At 41.8% G+C, this 25,664-nt stretch overlaps 1 protein-coding gene across 6 annotated transcripts in view; it reads right to left on the bottom strand.

Moving 5' to 3' along the window:
• Positions 1–25,664, bottom strand: part of OSBPL1A (oxysterol binding protein like 1A) — a 209,399-nt gene that overhangs the window by 151,859 nt on the left and 31,876 nt on the right. For all 6 annotated transcript variants that reach the window (XM_078851540.1, XM_073331364.2, XM_073331365.2 and 3 more), the window contains exons 5-14: positions 25,454–25,565; positions 22,050–22,135; positions 19,396–19,540; positions 17,651–17,718; positions 17,526–17,570; positions 15,683–15,756; positions 15,523–15,586; positions 11,507–11,605; positions 9,794–9,916; positions 2,015–2,096 (exon numbers count right to left, since the gene is read on the bottom strand). In XM_078851540.1, coding sequence (XP_078707666.1) covers positions 2,015–2,096; positions 9,794–9,916; positions 11,507–11,605; positions 15,523–15,586; positions 15,683–15,756; positions 17,526–17,570; positions 17,651–17,718; positions 19,396–19,540; positions 22,050–22,135; positions 25,454–25,565 — 898 coding nt within the window. The remainder of the gene's footprint in view (positions 1–2,014; positions 2,097–9,793; positions 9,917–11,506; positions 11,606–15,522; positions 15,587–15,682; positions 15,757–17,525; positions 17,571–17,650; positions 17,719–19,395; positions 19,541–22,049; positions 22,136–25,453; positions 25,566–25,664) is intronic.

The following is a 25,664-nucleotide window of genomic DNA, read 5'->3' as shown; positions in this document are numbered from 1 at the left end:
GATGATAGGGGAAATGGAGACACCAAGGTGGGTAGATTTGGGCTGAATTTCTCCACAGCTGGAGAGTGAGAGCCAGCTCTGCGCAGGGGGGATGGGAGAGAGAAGAGCTCAGGCCAGTTCCACACAGAGTGGGGTCTGGGACTTCTCTTCCCCCACCCAGCACAGTTCCTGCCGGGATCCGGGGCTTCTTCTCCCCCTAATCCACCACTGCACCCAGCCCTAGCCTAGCTGGGCTCCCTTGGGTCATCTGATGCCTGCTGTAGCCGGAGTGGAGCCTGGCTGGCAGAGAGCAACCATACACGTGGCCATCAGCCCAAGAGGTGTAGGACGGCCCTAGGTGAGCAGGGGCTGGCTGCACTGCTGCTGATAGCCCACGCCTAACCTTAAGGCTTTTTTTTTTTGTGAGACTCACTCGGCCCCTGTGGGAGCACGGAGGTGGGAAACAGCTGATCTGAGCCTGCCCACCCAACAGCTGATCACAGCTGCGCACAGGCTGCCCCTAGGAAACAGCTCATCAGCCAAGGCACCTGCAAAACAGTTGATCCCTGGCTGCCAACAGCTGGTAATGCCAGTGGGTGCTGAGTACCCAGTTTTTTTTTTTTTTCCTGTGGGTGCTCCAGCCTTTCCTGCATCCTAAGCAATTTTCAAACTTTTTGAACCGAGTCCCCCCTTCAAGTTATATTTTTTGGTTGCATCCCACCAGAGCCCAGACAGGCTGGGTGGCCTCCTGAGTGAGTCAAGGGGGTGAAGGTGGCACTCCCTCCCTGGACCCCACTGTGTAAAGCTGGCTCAAGCCCCACCAGCTCTTGCCTCCCCCCAAATAGAAATAAAATCTATGCCTATGCCCAAGGGTGCCCCCAGCCTGGAGCCCCAAGTTCCCTCCCCTCCCGCCCCCTCTGGGCCCTGGCGTTTTTAATAGCATATTGAGGGGGGCCTTAGCAAGGAAAGAAGGTTAAGAACCCCCTCAACTCGATGACCTCCTGGGGTCCCTTCCAGTCCTACAATTCTATGATTAACAACTAGCATTCTAATTTGAGCTTAGTACATTTTAACCACTGTTAGAAGTAGTAAGGACTCAAATATACACGAAGGCCAGATCTGTTTATTAAAGAGGTTTGTTTTTAAAGCCCCCACTTTTCAGATAAATATAATTTAAATTCTCAAATTACCACTTTTAAATCTTAAAAATCCATTGATTTCAATTTCATATTATGCATATATGTACAAGGCACTAGCCCGAAACAAGAGAAAGTCAGGATCTCTTAAATTTGATGCCTGTACATAATAGCCAATAGCATACAAACAGCAGAGTTCCAGTTAAGTGTCCAATGGAAACAGTATGTGATTTACAAAGATTTGAGCTCTCCCCAACCTGCTGTGTCCCCTTTTTATACAAGGACACTGGAATATATGCCATCTCACTGACCCATTAGTTTCTTTATTACATTTAATTCATCCCCATTCCACAAGGTCAGTGCACCATAGCTTTTTTACTACAATGAGCAAATACATCATACAAATTGAGTGAGGAGAGAAACTAGAAGCAGCAGCTGATCTCTTGGCAGTAAGGAGGGTAGCAAGAGGGCTTTTGGTACCTTTAAGGGGACAATAAAAGCTACTGCTCTTGTGTTGTAGAGCCATTTAAATAAGTGATTCCAAAGCAGGAGGAGCTCACCTATACACTCACTTATCCTGAAAATACTATTTATGACAAGTTACACCATAGTACAACTTCCCGGAGGCTTAAACTAACTGCCTCAATGGATGTAAAGCATTAGCAGAACCACTAGCTATTTAGCAATTATAATGGTCAACTTACTTGAAAACTGAAGTATTCAGTCTCAATTTCTAATTAAAAAGCAGTGGTTCTATACTCACAGGCATCTTATGTTTCTGTTTTGGTGAAGTTTTATTTGACAAAAGGGTGGACTTCCTGATTTTTTACCGAGTGGTTTATTCAACACAGAGCATGTCAAGAAACTGCAGAAAGAGTTACAATTGCTAACAGTGTTACCTTTAGTGGTGTTGCACGATTTAATCATTATGAGGAAGTTGGAAATCTCTTTATCTAGCCTTTGTTGACATGTTTGTGCCTTCTGCAAACAAAGATAAAAAGCTATTTAAAACAGGTACTTCTAAATGGAAAAGAACTTCTCACATTCTATTAAACGTACTAAAGTTTTCTTAAATACAAGTTAGAGATACCTAACAATTTGAAAAAAAAAGTTCTGATATAAAACCACTTTTTTCTTAAGGTAAATCAATAGATGACTGGTGCCTCCCCATATTAGGGGGGCACCAGCTAAATGGGAGGACACAACCTCCCCATGTATCTCTGCCCCGCCCCCAGCCCATCTCTGCCCCGCCCCCAGCCCGGAGCCCCCATGCTCTCCCCCCCGCCCCACATTACTTATGGTGGGGGAAATAGGCTCTGTCCTCCCACTGCACTGGCTCCCCCCAGCACATTCAGCTGCTCTCCCTGGCAGCCAGGCCCAGGCGGGGAGAGCCTGGCTGGGGAGGCTGCGGCAGTGGCGGCAGCCTGCTCCCTGTCCAGGCTCAGCTTCTGGGGATGGGCATTGAGCACGCCAGGGAGAAGCGGGGGACTCTGGCTCACTTGGCTGCTGTCCCTGGAAGCGGAGCCTGGGGAGAGGGCAGCCTGCCACCCCCACAGCCAGATGCTCTCCCAGGCAGCCACTGGGCCGCGCCAGGCAGTGTCCCAGCATGGTTGGAGAGGTTCTGGCCCCACCCCTTCCTCTCCCCACCCAGGTGGCTACTGGGGAAGCACTGGACCATCCATGCCTCCCCGCCCCAGTCTGGAGTGTGTAAAAAAGCTTCATATGTATTTTTCTCTCTCTCAAGAGGCGTCACTGCACACTTGAATGGCTATATTCAAAGCCACTTTAATTGCAGTATATAAATTTCAATAAACTTTTTAGAAGCAATCAAGTTTTGTTCAGAGACCAGTTACATAAGCAATTTTCCTCCCAATTTAGTCTTGCTTCTTAGGGCATGTCTACCCTGTATTCTAAGCCCAGGCCTGTAGAACACGGACTGTTTCCAAGCCTGTGACCGAGCATCCACTCTGCAACAATTGCTAGACCAAGTTCTCACAGCTGTGCTAACGTGACTATATTGCACTACGTAGATCTTTGACATGGGTCTGTACCTTGACCTGTATCCACACTGCAAAGGGACAGGGCTTGGACCTGAATTGTAGTGGTACTCTGGCTCTGATCCACACCCTACAACATGGGTCTTGAGTGCTTGCTGACCTGACTCAGACCGATGTGCGTGGGGACCGAAAGGTGGTTTGGGCTCAAATCAGAGTCCGAGCCGTGCCTTAGCATGTGTGCCTTAGCATACCCTCATCACAGGCAACCTCCTTCAGCGCTTTAGCAGATTAGAGTGGACAAACGCTGGCAAGTGAAGAGTTAAACCCAGAGCACTGGCATGGTGGCGCTAAAGGTGGTATGTTCATTTTAACCTGTTTGGTTAGTAACCTGGTCAACTTCATTTTTGGATATCCAAATGTGCAGGAATGGGCAGGCACTGCCTCTCAGGATCAGGTCCTTAGGCTCCACTGTAGTTTGGAGGCATCTACTTGCACAAAACATGCCCATTCCAGTGAAGTCCCAAATACACTTTTCTTTTGAATAGTGATTACAACACGCATTGCTGTATTTGCAGAGTAACTAGGACACTTGGCATCACTTCAGATTTGATTTAACATGTTAAAAAAAGAAATCGCCTCTGTAAACTCTTTGTAGGGGGAATGTAAAGACCACTCATGAAATTTATGTCTACACAAAGCTTTCTACTGCCAGAGATGCTTCAGTCTCTGGGAGTACAAGTGCATCAAGGTGATACAGCTAAGAACTCTCAGATTTCACAGCATAAATGTAAGTACTAATGAAGTTTAGTTTAACTGGAGTAGAATTATTCATTAATCATGTAAGTGACATACGATGCGGTTTCTCCAGTAAAGAGAACAGTGCTGTTGCATTCTACAAGTTATTTGGCATGAACTTGTCATAGGACTACATAATATATATGACACTCAGGCTGTAATAAGTCACTTCAAAACTAAAAAGCATCACATTGTACTAGACAACATTTCATGTGGAAACAGTTACATGTATTACCCTTTGTGACAAGAGGTTGTCGGGGGAGAAAGGAGAGCAGGGGTGAGAAGGGGTAGAGCAGTCAAATATACTCTTTAAAAGACCACCACTGTTTGGGCCTACATGTCTAGGAGTGAAAGGCTACTCTAGAATGCTAACCCAGCACTTTTACTCTTCTTTAAGAAAAGAAAAATACCCACCCAAAAAAAAGCCAAAACCCATTTTTGCTCAAACTAAAGAAGGATCAGCTTAAGGTAAAGAATTGGTTTGTAGCCTGAACAGAGAGGGTCCACATAAGCAATTCGTTACCAATTCACTCAAGTTACTTTAACTAGGAGATGTATTCACTTACTGGCATGGTGGCTCTAAAGGTGGTGTGTTCAAACAGGTTAAAATGGTTAGTAACCTCGTCAACTAACTGTGCCTCATCGCTAACAGAGGCCTAGGGTGGCACAGTGTTGTCTTCATGTAACTTGTTCACTCTTTTTGCGCATGACTAGAACATCAATCATTAACTAGTTTGGGCTGGTCATCTTCTTTCCAGCTCTGTGGGTCAAGAAACTGCACCACCTGCTGCTGGGTTCTGTTTTATGTGGGAATCCTCCAGGCAGCCCATCCTTTGCGGGGTTATCAGATTCCCAAATTTTCCCAGAATGCACCAAGGAAGCCTTGTACATCATTACCTACACATTTGTTACAAAAACTGAATCACATTACTTGTAATCTATTAGGCCTTGCCCGCAAAATAATTTCTATGTAAGCTTCTACACTGTTGCACTGCTACCAGACCAGCTTTACTAGGGTGTGTGCTAGTGTAGAATGGCCTCTGGCATTTTAGCTACCCTGCTCAAAGACGGTTTAGACAATGATAGAATTCCAGCAGACTTTCTAGCATTCTAATTGGTGGCAGCACGACAGCATGGAGGTTTGAAATAAAGTGCTGTGGGTAGACAAGGAACGATGGTGACCCTGTCTCATTAGAAAAATGAGGTTTGCAGTGGAGCAAGTTGTGAGGAGATTAGTTTCAGGGGGTTTCCTTCCACTCGGAGATGTAAAATCCAAGACTGAAAACTACATAGTAAAAAACCCTGGGGCTTGTTTAAAGACTCTTCAGAGCCCTTGCTGAAAAGTCTTCAAGGAATGAGGAATTTCAACTATGATTACATACAACTTTATAAAATTAAATATCAGCATGTATACAGTTGTCCTCTCCACCCCTTTTCATCCTCTGCATGTTGCTTCTTTTCAGATTATTCTTTTATAAGGTCTTGAGAGGAGGGACTATTTTCTTCCTTTGTGGACATTACCAGAACACAAATAAAGTTCTGTTTTACCAAAAAGCATGTGCATTTCATGTAGTTTTTCTACAGAATTAGTAGTGTATCAATATTAAGGATAGTTAAAAATTTTCCATTAAAAGACTGTTTTGACAACTGGGTTTTTGACTAGTGGTTTTTTTTGGGGGGGGGAGGGTGGAGGGGTTCTGCTTCCCCACAGAAAAAATTTAGACTTTCATCAAAAATGAAAAACCTAAGATTTGGAAATGCATCCACAGTGCCTCTTGGGCAGGGTGGATAAAAATCAAGGATTTAAAAAATAAATAAATAAAATCAGATTTTTTTGATAACATGCTTTTTGAGGAAAAAGCAATCTAAAGATAGTTTTAATTAAGATGCATTATAGTCCAAAGATATCTCATCATGGAATAGGGATTATAAATTCTAATTCTATAGTATGAAACAATATATTCATATAATGTTTAAGAAAAGTTTTGTAAATGCATTCCAAGAGTTCATGGATTAGGGACCCAATTTTATGGGGTTCCAGGGGCTTCTGTATAGATTTAGGTTAATCTTTCTATCTACCCAATGGGACTCTACTCAGTCACTCAAGAAGATACCATCAGAGATATTTAGTTTTGATGTTCTCAAACTGTGGATTTGTGTCTCCAGAGATAACAGAAAAATTTTTAAATAAATAAATGTTACTATACCAGAGGATTTCTGTATGATTTTTAAATTTATATAGTTTAAAGATCCCAAAGTAATGTTAATTAGAAGGCTTTTCCTTTCTATGTGAAAGGTTTGCAAGGCCAAACTGCTCAGCACATCCTGGGACAGAAAGTCTGTTCTCAGAAGAGATAAGACTTTGCAAAAACAACTGTTCCTCGGAACAGCACACAGATCCCCACCCTTCTCCCATTCTTTATCTTGTTTCAGCATAGCAGCTGTGTTAGTCTGTATCTACAAAAAGATCAGGAGTACTTGTGGCACCTTAGAGACTAACAAATTTATTAGAGCATAAGCTTTCGTGGGCTACAGCCCACTTCATGGGATGCATAGAATGGAACCAATGAAGTGGGCTGTAGCCCACAAAAGCTTATGCTCTAATAAATTTGTTAGTCTCTATGGTGCTACAAGTACTCCTGTTCTTTTATCTTGCTTGTTATGTATGTTATATAGTAAGGGGGTTAAGCAGTTTCTTTACATCCCAAGAGTTGTTAAAGTCAGAAGAGATACATGTCCAAATAAACTTGAGAATGCATGCGAATGGATGTTGTGTGTAAACAGAAGATGAATGGTTAGGAGTGCCACCCTAAGAGTTAGCACTTCAGTATCGAATGGCCAAAGAATGCGCTAAGTGGAGATAACTGGATGATCCCTGGAGGGCAGACTGGAATCCACCCAACAGCCTCAAGGATGGGAGAACCAAAGTTGCATCCGATGAAGTGAGCTATAGCTCATGAAAGCTTATGCTCAAATAAATTGGTTAGTCTCTAAGGTGCCACAAGTACTCCTTTTCTTTTTGCGAATACAGACTAACACGGCTGCTACTCTGAAACCTATGATTACTTGTTTACTGTGCCTCTTTTTGTATTCACAACACACATGGCATTTTGTCTCATCCCCTTTTTAAAGATCCTGTTGGGTTTTATTTTATTGGTATAACAGAGGTGAGAAATAACACCTGTTATTTCTGTCCTCAATCCTATTGTCTCTTTGCAAATTTGTGACCACACAGTCAATTCCTTACGTCTCTCTACAAGTGCAAAGTTTCAAAAAGTTCAATGAATAGAAGATTGTTGGGGGCAGAATAGATCTGAACAAGGAGAAGAAGTCTGGAGATAAATGTGAGACAGGGACAGGCAGCAGAAACAAAAGTGAAACTGTTTGAGCAGCATATTCCAGAAGTCTTGAGGTCTCTCTGAGTGTAGCCTTCATTGATTTGAGAGCTACCATACCATTCTCTCACTGGAAGGGAAAACCTATAATGGCAGCAGGCCATAAAAGAGACCCAGTTTGGGAATAAGAACCATTCAAGAAATATACATTTGCTGGTGATGTTTTAAAGAAAATCACACCAGGGAACTGGAGGAAGTCACTTAAGCACTTGGATTCAGAGACTGTTGAAGTGATAATCTCAATTTTAACAGCAGTAGCTTCTTCTGCTGGTGTAGAAAGAATATTTTCTTGCTTTGGACTAATTCATTCCAAACTGAGAAATTGTTTGGGACCTGAAAAAGGCAGGAAAGCTTGTTTTTCTTTTCCAGATTATGAACAAATAGGAAAATGAAGGTGAAGACAACTGAGTTAACTGCAGAAGCCAATATTTTAAGTTTTTCATATTGACCTGGCTGACAGTCGATCTAATTTGTGTGGTTTTTAAAATATATATATATATTTCATTTAACTATTTTAGTTGAAAATAGTAACAAAAAACCCCAAGATTTTAAAAAACTTTAATGTTTAACTAAATTCAAAAATTCATATGCTTGTTTTGTTAAATATTATGTGCTTGCTGTTGAATACATAACGGTGTTTTAGTTAAATAAAACAATTTAAATGTCTGTCTGGTGATGTTCTCCTCCTAATACAGATGGAAAGAAAGTCCTACAAATAATAATGATTAACCTGTTGAATTGGAGATATTTATGAAGTCATTGGGAGGTGAACTATCTGCTTCAATTATCTTAGGTAAATGAAATAACCAAACACTCATTCATTTTCTGATATAGCTGTAAAACTAATCTAAAAAATTTTCAGAATAAAATCACTTAAAAAATATAAAGTTGTACCTTCTAAAAATGAAACCTACATCTGAGTTGTGAAGAATATGTATTAAGGTTATAACAACATTAATGTAGTTTTAAGAATGCACTTTTATGTAGAAATCCACGATTAAATTGAGTCTTCCTGACTAGTGACTTAAATCATGATTTAAATCAAATCCACTCTGCTGTTGGGAGCTATAGTTTAGGTGTCATACACCCCGTCTTCCTCTCTGGGCCAGGCTCCTCAGACAGACTATGATGCCCCACAGCAACCAAACAAAAAGCAAACTCTGTGGTACATGAAAGGACACGTAATTTGGTTGGGGAGCACAGCCCACAGTGAAAAACAGGGCATGAGCCACCATTTCCAAATTGAGACAGTCTCCTCCAGTCAACTCTAGTCAGTATTTAAAAGATTGCAGTAGATTGCAGGAATAGAAATTAGAATTACATATATACTTGTTCAAGTTATCCTGAAATAAAGGTTTGATTTTCATTAGTGTAGCCTTCAGTGTTTCCTGTCTAGTCACCTTGAACTTTTCTGTACCCTGCTATTTTCCTTTAATACACTAGACAAGTTTTTTGAAGCCAGAAGTTTGATGGTAGAGCCAGCACCACAACAGGAACTCAGTTTCATAGTAAACTGAAGACCCTCTCATAAGTTACTTTGAAGTTATGTGAAGTGCCTTGCATCAAGTCAGTTCAGATGAGGGCCCCATGCATTAACACCTATTTCTAAGCATACTATATCAGAACAAAAAGAAAAGGAGTACTTGTGGCACCTTAGAGACTAACCAATTTATTAGAGCATAAGCTTTCGTGATCTACAGCTCACTTCATCAGATGCATATCGTGGAAACTGCAGCAGACTTTATATATACAGAGAATATGAACCAATACCTCCTCCCACCCCACTGTCCTGCTGGTAATAGCTTATCTAAAGTGATCATCAGGTGGGCCATTTCCAGCACAAATCCAGGTTCTCACCCTCCACCCCCCCACACAAATTCACTCTCCTGCTGGTGATAGCCCATCCAAAGTGACAACTCTTCACACAATGTGCATGACAATTAAGTTGGGCTATTTCCTGCACAAATCCAGGTTCTCACATCCCCCCCACCCCCATACACACACAAACTCACTCTCCTGCTGGTAATAGCTCATCCAAACTGACCACTCTTCAAGTTTAAATCCAAGTTAAGAACAGTACATTGCTGAGGGTTACAGCCTATAAATCTGAAATACCTTAGTGAAGACTTAGACTAGAGGACATGTCAAGTACTTCAAGCTCCCTCTTCTGGCCAAAAGTGCTCAAAACAGTTTAACTTGTAACAGTTCATTTTTGTGTACATGTTCTTAAATTACTAAATACAGGCCGTAGTAGTATACATTCACTATTACATGCAGAGTATTGAGCATGAATGAGACATCACAAACTGTATTCTAAATGTCAGCAGTGTTTGTGGCCCCTGAGAACAGCCAAGTAAATGGAGGGAGACATATTACCCAAACTAGAAACGGTAAAGCTGCTCTAATACATCTCCAGTATTCTGTAGTTAAAGACTAGCAAGCACCAATTTATAGTTCGCCAGATGTAAAAGCCATGTATTCCCATACATACTTTCAGCGTTTCTTGCAATTCTGCAACAGATACTGTGTCATCATCTTCCTCATCACTCAGCTGTTCTTGGGTACAGTAGTGAGTGCTGTATGCAGAGTGGTCTTCTATTGCCTCCAGCCAGTTCTGAAAGTAAAAGCAGCCACTGCAAGAATTCAGCACACTCATTTTAAAGAGCACACCTCTACTTCAGCAGCAGCTGAACACTGGCACATGTGAGACAACTGGTGCTTCAGAAGGAAGCACCAGCTCAGTTATATATTTTTTGTCTTAAAGACTCCTTGAAAATACCTAGCTTTTAGACAGTTACTCCATTTTCAAAAATAAGTGTATAATACACAAAGGAGAATGGCATGGTTATTAAGTTGCTAGACAGGTGTTACTTATTCCCTCTCATAACACAAAAACTAGGAGTCACCAAATGAAATTAATAGGCAGCAGGTTTAAAAAAAACAAAAGGAAGTATTTTTTCCCACACAACATGGTCAGTCTGTGGAACTCTGCCAAAGGATGTTGCGAAGGCCAAGACTATAACAGGGTTCAAAAAAAGAACTAGATAAATTCATGGAGGATAGGTCCATCAATGGCTTTTAGCCAAGATGGGCAGGGATGGTGTCCCTAGCCTTTGTTTGCCAGAGGCTGGGAGTGGGTGGCAGGAGAGATATCACTTGGTGATTGCTTGTTCTGTTCATTCACTCTGGGGCACCTGGCATTGGCTGTTCCCAGAAGACAGGATACTGGGCTAGATGGACCTTTGGTCTGACCCAGTATGGCCGTTCTTATGAGAGGGTTCTTGATCTGGGTTAGCTTCCTTGTTTTGCTAGACTCCAAGTGACTTGCTGGAGGTCATACAAGGAGTCTGTGCCTCTGGTCCCAATCTCCAAAATGGAGATTATACTTCTCTCATCCTTTGTCCTGTCTATTTAGATTACAAGCTCTCTGGGGCAAGGACTGCTTTGCCATTTTGCTTGCACAATGCCTGGCACAATAGGACTTAAGTCCAAGTTGGGCTTTGAGGCACTACTGCAAGATAAAATTCAGAGTAACAGCCATGTTAGTCTGTGTTCGCAAAAAGAAAAGGAGTACTTGTGGCACCTTAGAGACTAACCAATTTATTTGATCATAAGCTTTCGTGAGCTACAGCTCACTTCATCAGATAAAAAGTGTTTTTCCCCAGATTTCTTCATCTCTAGAAACCTTGAATCATGCCTTATAGATGAAGGATAAATAGTATGTTCAATACATTTATTACTGTAGCACCTAGGAGCCTGAGTCATGATAGTGCTCTTATTTCTCACACCGCCCAGTTTTGGATAGAACATTATCACTTGTTTAGAATGCGTGGCCCTAACCACACATCTCTGAACCTATTTGCAAGAATACACTAACTACCTTTCTTGGTTTGGGATGAGGGACTAAGTAAGTTGCAACAGAAGTTTAAGAGCTCAAACAAACAAAAACAACCTCTCAGACTACAGACTACACAGATTTTCCTATAACCAACCATTTCAGCAGTGGAATAGCAAAAAACATACAACTATTCTGAATGCTGTGTGTCCATGAGCCAGGTCTCTATACTACTAGTGAATCCAAAAGTATAGTATTAATATACACAGCTCAAGGATTCAGAGTTAGCTCTATGCAAACAAAATTAGATTCTCTCTTCCATCTACACAAAAGTTACAAGATTAGAGACTTAATTAAATTGGTAGTTACCTCTCTAGCCATAGGAGGAGAGTTTTTAGGAACTTTAAAACTGTGAACACTGTCATCGAAGCATTTGACATAGAAAAGGCAGCTGTCTGTAGATTTTACCTTTGATTAAAAAAAAAAAAAAAGATCATGAGTTTACAGACTCCAGAAACAGGCAACTAAGGTTTTAAAAAAAGTTTTACTGGCAGTTATAAAATATTAGAGCACAGTACTACTCTAAAGTACTTACAAATGGTAATATGGGTTATGTTTGTTCTGGTTTTCAGTTCAAATGTGCTCAGTTTACAAGCAAAGATGATTTAAACTAGCCACCTGCCATACAAAGGGAACTCTGTCTCAGCAAAACTGTTCCTTGCCCTTATCTCATGCATCACAAGTAAAGGCTGTGCAGACCACTCAGCTAAATCTGCACATCCCCAATATCTTCATATTTAAGTCCTCAGCAACCCCTGTGCAACTGCTGCTTTCAGTGGTTTGCAAGGTGCAGCCAGTTGGAACTTAGCAAGCTTATGGATGCATAAAAACAGTCAGCCAGCTGGACTTGGGCATAGTAAAAAAGGCTGCTATGACCATCCACAAGAAGCAGACCTGCATAAAGTAGTGAGAGTCATTTTTCAGACTAGAAACTCACTTTGAAGAAACAGTTTAATATAGTTTTAAACACAAGCAGTAAGAAACTGGTACTTACCTTCTCGGAACTGTTGTACAAGATGCATTGCATATGTCCATAACACTGGAGGTATGCATACACTTCATGCACCAGTACTGGAAAGCTTTTCCTAGCATTACCAACAGGGTCAGCCCTGCTCAGCTCCCTGTGCTGTGAGTAAGGGATGAAGGGCAGAGATGCCCCACCCCCCTCCTCCACTTGCTTTGTACCAGAAACCAATGGTAGACTCTGATGTGTCAAGGAATAAGGGTGGTCGTGTAATGGACGTATGGAACCATCCTGAAAAACAATAGTTATGAGAAGGTACATAACTGTTGTTCCTTCGGGTGCTTGCATGTCCACTACACTGCAGGTGACTCCAAAGCTGTTACCGCAGGAGGCAGAGCTCACTCTCATTGGAACAGGGATGTATGGTCACATTGTCTGCATTTGCATTATATCCCTTGAAGCTGCAGACTGTGCATAATGTCTGGTGAAAGTATGAATCAAAGACCACATCACTGCTCCACAAACGTCCACAACTGGGACATGTGCCAGAAACATCACTGAAGTTGAATGTTCTCTGGTGGACAGCACTGTGAGCCTAAAAGAAGGAGCTGTTCTTAACGGTATAAGCCACTGCAATACACCTGCATATCCAGAGAGGCTGCCATTGACCTGAGTAACTACTGGTATCCTTTAAAGTCATCTGGTACTGGGGGATGACGTATCTGGTACCAAGACCTCACTGGAGAAGAGGAAGTGGTTTACAGTGGAGGCAAGGAAGATGGCTGAGTTGGTCTTGCAGTACTAGTGGTTATACCAGAGCTATCAATGGTAAGTCAAATGCATAGGTGTCAGGAGGCTGTTCAGTACCATCACCAGTCTCAGGGTACATCTACACTACAATTAAAAACCCTTGGCTGACCTGTCAGCTGACTTGGGCTCATGGGGCTCTGGCAAAGGGATTGTTTAATTACAGTGTAGACATTGAGACTCAAGCTGCAGCCTGGGCTCTGGGACCCTGTGAGGTGGGAATCAGAGTCAGTTGGCAGGAGCCAGACAGGGATGTCTAACTGCAGCGTAGACACGCCCTCAAAGGTGGTAGGACAAGTATCCCACCGGAGGGAATACTCATATGAGAGGAATTGGTTCTGGAAATTGGAGGCATCCTCCAAGGCAACCAATAGGGTCATTGTGAGGGGCTAGTATGGTACCAGGCCCCAGGCTTAGCTGGGGCAAGCATCCCAATCCCTGGACAGACCCGTCTGAGCCCCAGCAATGAGAAACAGTGGTCTCTATGCTCTTGGTATAGGGAAACCCAAGAGTCTGAAGAAGTCTCGGAGCACCCAGAGAATCTAGCGAAATATGGTGCTGGCAGAGGTGCTCTGTGACCTCAGTTGGGACCTACGCCTGGAGCACAGTACTGGAGCAGCTTGGACAGCTTCCAAGCCAGTAGTACTTTGCGCAGAGGATCTTGAGTTGTCCCTATGGAACATGGCAGTGCTGAGTCTAAGACAAGCGATGCCAAGGAAAAGCGACCCGGTGCCTCTAAAAGGCTGTGTCAGTGCCAGGTGAGGATGCTCACATTGAAGGAGATGACAGCAGTACTGACAGGCATAATAAATCTAGCTGCAGCAGCAGCCTCCATCTGCATCTGTACCACCAAGCTGCTAACCTGCAGCAAATCAGACAAGACTGCTCTGTCACCACTGAAGAAGTAGCCTGTCACAATGGTCCCTGATAGGGGACCAGGGTGGTTGTCTCAGGCCTGAGTGAGTCTGTGCTGGGGTGCAGCAAGTCGAAGGATGCACTCTACCATCAGTACCTGAATGATCCTTTGTGAAAGAGCCCCATACCCTATGCTTCAAGGGGCCAAAAGTGGACGTATGCTTGTGCTTTGAGGCCAGGACTTTGATTCCCTGGCCTTGAAGAGGACAGTCCTGGAGACTGGGATCTTCTGCAGCCTCTTTCAGCTGACATGACCTGGGAAACACTTTGGGAAGGAGCCTTTGAAGAGCTTCCCTTAGATGACAGTGGCTCCAACGCTGGTCTAGGAACAACTTCCATAAGAATATAATGGAGGCACTCCTCTCTCAACTTCATCCAAGTCTTGAAGACTAACAGATAGGTGATCTACATCTCTGATGTTGCCTTCACCCAAACACTTGAGGCAGTGGGAGAGTGGGGGGGTCACTATCAGGTATAGGCTTCCCACAGCCTTGGCAAGATTTGAACCCCCGGGACCTTGGCATAAGTTCCCTGGTACCAAAGACCCACCAGACTGGAAGGACCCCAAAAGGAGGGCAAAATCAAAATAAAATAAAAAGATCAATCCTTTTTCCAAGTAATACTAGGTAGACTGGAGCATTGGTGTTCCTTGTGAATGACACAGCTATGGATGTAAGAAGGAACTAGAGGGGCAGTGCGGTCTCTGCCCTTTATACTCTCACCCCTACGTGTAGCACTAGGGAAAGTTCTCCAGCACAGGATACATACATACATTCCCCTCCTGTAATGTACACATACAAGCACTGAAAGTAGTAACGTCATTAATGCAAACAGATTAAGTTTTGCTAGAGGCATATATTGAGGACCATATTTCTGAAGTTTTGCCTTTTAAAAATAAGCATAAATGGTTGGCTTTTGCTTTATTAAAAATAATCACAGGTAGCTCCACTTCACGGTACATTTTTTGCCAGAAGTCTAACAGTTTTTCATATTCTCTTTAGACAGCAGGTATAACTAGGTTATAGTTTAGCTCTTAATTGAAATAATCTTAAAGAGGGGAGGTGTTTTTTTAACCCGATATTGCAGACTTGAGATACAGGCTCAAAGCAACTGGAATAGTCCCCCTCCAAGCGCCTTATACTTATTGCTTATTACCTGAGCCCTCAGAGTATACACCCTACACATGGCTTTCTACATGCCCAAATAGTGCCTCCTCTATCTAGCTTGCTACTTTTAAGCTGTGTAGCGTCTGACTGCCTCCCCCTGCCAGAGCCTTTAGCTGCAGCATATAGCAGCGCCATGCAATGACAAGTATGGACACACACCTGTAGTGCCTGTATCTACACACTGCGGTAAGCATAGACCTAACCCTTAGTTACCAAAAGGGTAAAATTCTTTGTAAAAGTGTTATTTCATGCCACATATTACAAACAAAATTATGATTCTGTACTATATATTACAGAGAGGCATCATATAAGGCATGAAATATGGGAAGTTGTCTAAGCCACAGTGATCTGGAAAATGTTGAAGGAACTGAGCCAGAAGCCATATGTAGTGACTTAGCCAAAGAATTCATAGTCCTTATGTGCACAATATCAGTGTATGACTGGTATTTTAAAAGCCCTGCTTCACATCCTACCGTGCAGACAGCTTGTGTTAGGTGCTTGCATCCTTGGCGATGATCATTATTTACTGCATCAGCCCTTTGGAAGATTTAAAAAAATAAATAAATAAATTTTATATTGGAAAGGTAAGGGTCATTAAGATTCTAATTATCAAGAAATTAGTGTGACACTTACTGTTTGCAATACCAGGAAAGGACTCCATGTTCTAGTACTACCCAGTAAAGTTTCCAACCAAAAAACCTTAAACTCTAAAAGAGAATGTTAGTCATTTCAAAGCCCATGGCTACTTCTGATAACTGATAGCAATACTTGGTGGCTAACAGTCTACATTTTATTTATTTTACTTCAAATGTGATCCAAGAGCTATATCTATTAAAACTCTGAACATTAAATCAGTATCTGTTTTTTCAACTATTCTATTTCCTTCCCCAAGAAGTGGGAGAACATTTATAAAAACCAAGTACAAGTTTGGTTGTATCCACAAAGACAACAACATTTATGGCGTTTTAATGAACATTGTTACTCAGTAGGAACCTTCCTGGTCAATTAAGTTTAGCTTTGTTGTAGTTCAGCACTCAATATGGCTATCCACATGTCTGATCCCTTATACTGGAGTGGTTGTTAGTACCTACCAGAAAGGTTTCTTATATATTACCATAATCAAAAGTAACTTATCTAGCCAATCTGACATATGCAACAAAGAAACTGAGGATGGAATCCAGATAGCAGGAAGAAACCTGAAGGGTTGCCATCTGCACAGTAGTGTCTGCTTTTAAGAGTTCATAGCAGTGTTAAGAGATGCCTAAAAATCAAACCTTTTAATTGCCATTAGATATGGGGAGAGTGCGCTTTACAAGCTGCAGCTTAATATTTTGGTTTTTAGGGTGTAAATAAATGGTTTTGCATTGGCAGTTAACCAACTTTGTGAATTATTATTACACTGAACTTTGGTTTAAGCCAAACTATTTATAGGATTTTTAAAAATATATACACTCTTCAAAAGTTCTTTTGAGAAAGTTGCTTCTTGTACTTAAACACATCTTTATAGGATTTAGAGGAGTTACATAAAGATTTTCCCTATAATAAATCAGGAGAGATAGAACATCTTTTGGGGACTGTACTGAACAGAAATGTTTGTAAGCTTTTATTACCATCTTCCCTATAATTCAGTTTTCAAGGCTTTTAGGAATGGGCTGTATCCTATGGATAATACTGAATAGCAGTGAACCAGTAACCAGTAGTCAGATTACCTAGATATTTATGTGGCCTTCAAAACTGTAGTAGAAGCAAAGCCCACTTATTAATGGAGTTGATCTTTAAAAAGGTAGGCAAGTACTATCCCCATTGTACAGATAGGAACTGTGACACGGGGTAGATGAAGCAAGACTTGTCCAAGGTCACAGGGAGCCTGTGGCTGAACCAGGTATTGTACCTAGATGTCCTAAATCCAGGACCAGCCTTCCTGTCCGAGGATTAGCAAAAAGAAAAGGAGGACTTGTGGCACCTTAGAGTCTAACAAATTTATTTGAGCATAAGCTTTCATGAGCTACAATGGCCCACCTTGATTATCACTACCAAAGGCTTCCGCCGCCCCGCTCTCCTGCTGGTAAGAGCTCACCTTACCTGATCACTCTTGTTACAGTCTGTACGGTAACACCCATTGTTTCATGTTCTCTGTGTATACAAAATCTCCCCACTGTATTTTCCACTACATGCATCCGATGAAGTGAGCTGTAGCTCACGAAAGCTTATGCTCAAATAAATTGGTTAGTCTCTCAGGTGCCACAAGTACTCCTTTTCTTTTTGTGGATACAGACTAACACGGCTGCTACTCTGTAACCTATTTCCAAAACTAATCCTTGGATATGCTGCAATACACCTGTCAAGATATCACAGAAAAGCCACCATCCATCAACCCCCTCTCAAGAGCAGAGAATACAATCTTCTCGGATAGACTTGGAAAACAGTGTTTGGGTTGTTTTACATATTATGAAAAGGGAAGTAAAAGAAAACATACCTTCCACAGGAGACCTTCATATCGTTTCAGGCGTTTGTTGATCACCTATATAAAATAAAATATTTTAAAAAACTAATCAACTGATTGTTTCTTGAACAGTTTAATATAGGATCTTTTGTACCCACCTTGCCAATGCTTCCTCCAAGTATCTGTTTCATTTCTGCACCTTGGGCTAGATCAAACGGTGTCTGGTCTGTTTAATAACCAAAATAAAATCCAGAAGAGAGTTTAGCTTTAATTAGGAGTTAGATCTGTTGTAGGACATTTAATGCTGTGGATAAGTATTATGTAGTAATTACACTGGATGCATTTAATATGGCATAAGGTTTCTATCTAGCTCAGAGGGAAAGCAATTGCAATCATTTGCTTGTTTGAACACTATCGATAGAAAGAACAGCTGGCAGGAGAGTGGTATACTAGCTATGATTCACTTCCTACAGTAAGACATCTTCTGAACCTTACAAGATTTGCTCACTTGCCAGACAAGAACAATTCTTAATTGACCAACAAATATAATATAATTTGTTATTCTAAAGCTGTGGGCAAATTGAATTTTGCGAGAATTGCTAAGGAAGAGTTTTGCTGGATTACAAAAGCCTGATTTTATTCTAGTCAACATCTGCCAGTTATTTACTTTTAATTTAACCAGAGTGTTACAGTCAATTTGATAAAAAAAGTGACAAGATAAACTTTACAAGTGGGATTGTCAAGAGAACCTGAAGTGACACAGGAGCATCAGTCCCAATGACTTTCCATGAACTGAAAATTTTATCCTCTGCTTTTACGCTGCTATGCTCATCTCTGGCAGAGTCAACAAAAAGTGACTCAGAACCCGTCTACACGGTGCAGCAACATAAACTGCAGGGGTGTGAATTCTCATGCACACCAACATGTTGCACACTAACTGGCCCCTGCAGACACTGGTGAGCACTAATAGCTCCCTATTGCATTTTAATTTAGCACATAAGTTAGAGTGCAATAGGGAACTTTTGGTGTACCTCAACAGGGTCTTCACAAGCCAGTTAGCATGCAACACATTGGTGTGCATGAGAACAGAGGTTCTCAAACTGGTCCGTGGACCACCAGTGATCCACGAGCTCCATTCAGGTAGTCCGCAGATAGTTCCCTCTAAAGTGCACACCTGGGTGACCGCACATGAGAGAATGAAGGGCCACCCACCTAATTAGTGGAGCCACACGGGTGTGGCTGCACTAATTAGGTGCCTGGACCCTGGAGAAGACACACAGGTAAGGTGAGGTGATGGCCTTGGGGTGCACGGGGGGGGGAGGGGGCAGTGGGGTGAAAAGAAGTGGGAGGAATTTGGGATGTGCAGGGCTGCAGCAGCCAGAGAAAGAGGTGACTTCCCCAGCTCCAGGGCTGCGGCTGCCGGGGAGAGACGGCCTTCCTTCCCAGCCTCAGCATTGTGGTTGCTGTGGCAGGGGAGAGACCACCCGTCCTTTCCAGCCCCAGCTTGGGGGCTGCCGTGGCAGGGGAGAGAGGGAGACCCCCCGCCCCCTTCCCTCTCAGGGGCTGCCATGGCAGGGGGAGAGAGGGCACATCCATCACATTAGAAAGGTAAGTATGGATATTAAAATATCAAAGCGCTATACAATAGTTAGCCAACAGTACAAACAACATTTGGAAAATCATTAAGTGGTCCGCTGAAACCCTCAGCAATTTTCAAGTGATCCGCAAAAAAAAAGTTTGAGAACCACTGCATTAGAATTCATAGCCTGCAGTTCACATTGCTGCACCATACAGACAAGGCCTAACTTGCACTTAACAGTTAAGCAGTGGCTAACAAGTACTCCCATAAAATGACACTGGTTTAGTTCCTTTGCTTCATATTTAAACTAAGAACTTTACTTACCATTTTTGTTTCTGATTTTAGAGTCTGCACCATTTTTTAGAAGTTTTAAGGCACAGTGCTTGTGGGCACGGTATGCTGCACAATGTAATGGTGTATTTCCCATCTGATCAGTACAGTTAATATCAGGAGGCTTTGGCCTGTTCAACTAAAAAACAAAGACTTATATTTACAGGTTAATTTAGTTTTCCTCTTGCATTACATATAGCCTGAGCGATTTATGGTCAAGTATCTGCTCCCTGCCCCGAAATCTTGAAATGTACACACTGAAAAGTAGGGTGACGAAAAGGGATCATGCTATCGGAAGCACGAGGTCTACAGCAGCCAAGTGAGAGAGGTTCAGTTACAAGTAGCTACTTCCCTATGTTCTTGGCTTAAGCGTCCCCTTCCCATCTCCCATGTGCAATGTAGCACAGAACTGGCTGCATTGCCATGGTACTCTTAATAGTTTAAAGATTTTTGGTTCCTTTGAGAACAGGAAGACAACAGAAATTGAGTTTTTAGAGAATTCTAAAATCAGAAGCCCTGATGGTAAAAGGTTCTGTAAGTTAATAAGGACAATACTATCAAAAATAAATAAATAAATTAAAAGTCAGTGTTCAGTTTGTTGAATCTGTAATTCTCTATAGGTGTGTACCTATCACTTATGACCCAGATATCCTCATTTTGTTCAGAAACATGTCTGGAAGGAGTATAAAAACTCCATGGGAAAACTCGGAAGCAGTTGCTCATAAAAACCCAGTGCATAAAAGACAACATTCACAGGAAAACCTTAACTCATTAGGGAAGGGATTATTCTGTCCCTCAGGCAGCAGAGTAACAAATATACAAAAAAAGATTTTAGCAGATTCAAGAGAAAACCAATATGTCTTCTGTAACATGGCACATGGCTAGTAGAGAAACAGCTGACATGAGAGTTCCCTACGCTTTTGAAACTATTTGCGTTAATACAGTGGCTCTCAACAGCTTATTTGATCAGGCCTCCCTTTTTTGTGTCTGTAGTTATTTATGCCTCTTCTCCCCAGCCCCCGTACATATAATCGCCACGCAGCTCTGAAGCTGGGAGAGCAGCAGCTGCTGGCTGGGCAGCCAGCTCTGAAGGTGGCCCCCCAAGAGCGGCACAGAAGTAGTATTCATCAATATCACTTTTCGCAGAAGACAGTACCCCATTGCAACCCTTACTTCTGCACTGCTACTGCCCCCCGGGGCTGACAGCCAGAGCCCTGCTACGTCCCAGTGAGGAATGGGGTGGGGAGAGGCCCTTTATCCCCACCTTCTGGGTGTGCATGGCCCTTCTGCACAAACCCCAGCCACCCAAGGCAGACAGCCAGAACTCTTCCAAAAAACAAAACACACAGCTCACACCGCCCTTGACACATTCTTGTGCCTCCTTTGGGAGCCCATAGTTTTAGAACCACTGTGTTAATAGATAAGGCCAGAGGGGAACACCAATCAGCTCAGACATCCTGTATGTACACAGGCCACAGAAGTCCATCAAGACTAAGGACAGGAATATTCTAAGTAATTAGCAGCCCCAGATAGAGCTGGAAGGGAACGGATTTATAACTGAACTGAGGGTACATGGTCAAGAAAAATACAAGTAGTAGAACCATTTTCTCATTCAGGTAGTGGTTGGAAAGCTCCTTAAGAAGCTTCAAAGTATGCAGTCAGTTTATATTTAATACAATTCTGCTGGTAACCTTATTGGTAGAGGTCACACCTCTATAGATTGACAATTTATTGCAACACATGTGATGTTTCTGGATTTCATGTGTCATGAAATGCGACTAGTTCAAAGCTTTAAAACAAGATGGGCTTACAACTTTACCAGAAAGATACCATTTGAACTAAGTTTCATATTTGATCTTACTTCAGGAGAGTTGTTTTAGAAACTCATTCTCCCAACCATTTCAGAAAAACAGGTGAAAAATTTATATTTCCTAGCCACACATTTAAGACATTTTGATTTACTCAATCTGCAAACTTCCGATATGCAGTGAATGAGTACCAGAAGTAGTACAAGTTTCACATTACAAAACAAAAACTTTAATCACTACATGTAATCAATTTTAGTTTGCGGTCTCATCCAAGGGCCAGCACCTCCAGCAGGGAAGTGGCTGTTAACCCCAGGGACATTGGTTCAGTATAGATGTTACATCCACTAGCACTAACGTGTTCCTTGGAGGTCACAGAGGAGTAGCATGGCCAGACCTGTTTCTCTTTGAGACCCAGAATCAGCATCTGTTGCTGGCTGAAAGTATTGCAATATACACCAGGGACAGAATTTGTTTTGTGGTTGAAGATACACCTCAGATTCATTGTGTGTTTTTGAAGTCTCAGACTTCATGTTGCATTCATACATTTTGTACTCACTAATGTTTGTCATGTACTAGACTAATCTCAGCTGAAGCAGATAATTCTCATGGTAAGCCCCACGACTGAGGTACTGTAGAAGTTCAAGCAGTAGCACTTCACAGTATCCTTTAGCCAACTCAGGAAGGATATTAGAAAACACTAGAAAATTTTGCATCTTAATCTGTTGTAATAAAAAGGAGAATACTAATGGTAAGGAAGCACTGTACTTCAGACTGTTGCCTACCATAGGGGTGCGGGATGTGAAGGTAGCATATGTAGCGAAAAACATCTCAAATTCTTACCAGTGCTGAGACTTTTGCAGTCTCCCCTTCTCTTGCTGCTCCTAAAAGCAGTTCTTCCAGTTTCCTTTCTTGTGTCCTTTCCACTGCTGTTTTCAAAGTGAAAATAGCTTTAGCAACCACAGTTGTAGTCTCAGAAGAACACATGTAACATCAGCAAAGTGATATCTGTCTAATGAAGAATGTTCAAGCACGGTATACAGGGCCTATAGTTTCCTCAACACTTGTTAACTTGAGGGCTATGCCTACCAGACAGGGTGAAATACACTTACAGAGCCATGACCTCCAGAGTCAATTAAATACCATGCAAAAGTCTAAAAGGTCACAAATCACTGCAGAAAAATTCTGAAGTTACTCAAGTATTCAAACATTTACCAAGTAGTAGAGGTTCAATAGGGCAAGAAGTATTTGTCCTAAGGTTTTTTTTCCAATGAATACTGGGGAAGTTCAGTGGTAATATTTGACCGACACTATTTAACCAGCCCTACTTGCATCTTGGATATTATACTTTCTTTCCCTTCCTATAAAAAGATCTTCTCTCTCCTCTATCTTACCACTAACTTTTTCCCCACAAAAATCTCATCCTTCTCCAGCTTAACCTGTCAATCTCAAGCAGCCTTCTACAACAAACTGTACACTCACATACAAGGCTAAGAGATTTTAATCAGACACCCAATAACTAGCAACAAACTTACTAGGTACAGCGTAAGACTGAGGTCCCACTCTATGAAAATAGCCTACTTAAGAAGCCAAAACTGCACTATGGCACTTATTGGGATTACTACTGAAGTGCTGACCCGTCACTCTGATAGAGGGGTCCATCCATTAGAGTAGGATATTAAAAATAAGCTATTTGAAGCTTCCATGACACAACCCACTCCCACTCCCTCTGACCCCTACCACCAAAGGGCTCCTAAAAAAGTGCACCTTTTCTACTATGCCATCATAAAGTTCTGTGGCTGCTACAGTGTTGCCTGGGGGATTCTATTTCCCCCTCCTTTCTTCCTGGTAGTAGTGGTCTGGTTGGGAAGTCTTTGCTAGTTTACTCCTCTCAACTGCATTTCGCATCCTGCTCTAATATCTTTGAAGAAAAGAGCTTCTCCCCAGTCAAGCAGTACCAACCGGTGCTTGTCTATGCTATGAGCAATAGCAGTGGAGCTGACTGCAGACTTGAGATGATGGCACAACACTGGTTTATGCTATTCACATTTGGAAAGTTCTCTTCCCAACCATGAGGGCTAGGATTTTTCAAGCCCTGATAGGTTTGTGTCTAAAAGAGCATATGCAAAAAAGTCTTGCTTTAAACACAATCCATACTACACAGAGTTCTCCTCTGGACTGAAATATTCAAGCTTTGCACACTTTTTTTAGTCACACTCCGAGAAGAATGGTTTGTTTTCAAGGAGCAGTGAAAAGAGCGCTAGATATTACTATTAAAGTGATTTATTCACGTCTTTTGACTTCAGATGCATATAACTGGCATAATCATTTGACAAATTAAGATGCTATTGTTTCAACTTTTTGTTATTCACAGATACCAAAAGTGATTTATCTATATAACAGAAGGATGTAGACAAGCTTGTCTGTGCTGTAGAGGACAAAGCTCAGGAATTCCTCAGTTTACATATTGATATGTACTCTAGGCATTCCAAGTTATGGAGCCAGAGGTTTAGGCACAATTGTAGGATTTTTCCAGAAGTGCTGAGCAACTCATTGGACTTCAGGTGGAGATGGGGTGCTTTGATCTTCTCTCCAAAAAAACAAAAACACCCCCGCCCCCAGACCCTTAGCGCATACATATGTAACTGTTTCTACACTATCTCTGTATACAATGGAAGTTTTTACCATCACAAAATTATCTTGTTGCCCTAATAAATGTGTCATGATAAATCCCACTGGTAAATTTGTTTTCATTTACTGAGGACAGCAGAACTGGATCAAGTGTTTTAATAAGTTTAACTGGATTTAAGGGAAAAAGTAAATCCCCCTGCAGGTTAATCAGACTTTTAGGAAGTCTTGGTTTTCAGTCACGTGGTCAGATTGTAACCATAGCAACAACTGTGAAACTGACATTGTTAGCCAGATTTATAAGAGCTTTAATAAATGCTTCACCCTGAGAAGTGCACTCATTCTAAGAATTTATCTGTAGAGCATCTGTTTATGAGAATTGCCTGTAATCTCATGTACAATTAAGGAATAGCATGTTTTCTGGAAAAGTACTGCTTGGAATGATTTCATCTGGAAATTTTTAGTTTTCTAGTCCATATTTGACTTTAAGAGCCACATGTACCAATCTGTTCAAATTAAAGAATTACATTTGAATTAAGATCAATTATTCATAAAGTCTATTCAGGGTTATGTTGTCAAGAACCCCCATCTAAAAAGTATTCCTGGTGGCAGTACTGGGGCTAAGTGATAGTTATTTTCTTACCCTTTGTTTGCAGATAGCATAGTAGTGAATCAATACATAAAACATACTTGCTTTTTGAAAGCAGTACAGGTCAAGACTTGAAAAAGTAAATCAATTTTGGGTATTCAACTTTTGACACCTTTAAGATTTGATTTTCAAAAAATGTTAAGCACCTGCTCTCTGGAAGTCACACCCCTTTGCTTCATCTCAGGCTGGAGACCCAAAATCACTTGGACAGGGTCTCCACTTTCAGAGCTGAAATTGTCCAGAGGAAGACCTGGTAAGTTTGTGAATGATTCAGAGCGTCTTTTCCCATTGACCATTTGGTACTCAAAGTTAAATTGGGCAGATTTCCCTTTTCTATTCCCCTGCGAAGATGCCCTACAACCTACCTAGCCTCTTTGTAGGTGAGAATTTTAGAGTGGAGAAATAATTATTATTCTCCAAACACTATCTAGTGGTTAGAGAAGCAGAGTTGGAAACAGATTTGAGGATCTTTCCTGCAATTCCTCTGACACCTAGCAGAGTCACTGATGTCTGAGCAGGTTTGCCCACTATCTTTGCAAAATGCTAGAAATTATGTTTGCATCCAAGTGAAGTGGTTTATGTCCCATCTTGTTACACACAAAGCAGCTTTTGTTATCAGCACATGCTTGGATTACTTTCCCCTATGCAGTGAGCTAGGGCTTTGAGTGCTACACATAGTCCACATCATTAAAGGGCTCAGAGAAAAAAAAACAAAAACAGTGTTGCCTTTAAGGCCCTAACTTTGATCAGAAACAGCATTTACAAATAATTTTTAAGGCTTCTTTCAAAGGCACTAACAAACAGCCCTGTTGTATTGACTGGTCAGTGTTTTTACAATAGAAGTGACTGAAAATTAGTTTAATTAGTTTTGAACCAGAAGCTACTTTGAAATCAAGTGAACTTGTAGGTGAAGCAGCTTTCTTCAGAGCTACAAATGCTTATGAAAGGCAGTGAAGACACAGGAAGTTACCTTCCAACATATTATTGATCTCTTTATCTTGTGTAACATCTCTTGCCGTCTGTCCACCCCCGTTAACAATAGAAGTATCAGCATCATACTGTAAGAGCAGCATCACCACCTCCTGCAAGAAAAGTTCAAAGTTATGATGTTTTATCACAATGGCACTTTCCTAGAACTGGGTTGGTCCACTGTTTTGCAACCCTCCTTTGTGAGCCTAGCA

This window comes from Lepidochelys kempii, chromosome 2, assembly GCF_965140285.1.
Source record: "Lepidochelys kempii isolate rLepKem1 chromosome 2, rLepKem1.hap1, whole genome shotgun sequence".
Taxonomy (NCBI): Eukaryota; Metazoa; Chordata; order Testudines; family Cheloniidae; genus Lepidochelys; species Lepidochelys kempii.
The sequence above is the reverse complement of the archived record's forward strand: the minus strand, read 5'-3'. Positions and strand labels throughout refer to the sequence as shown.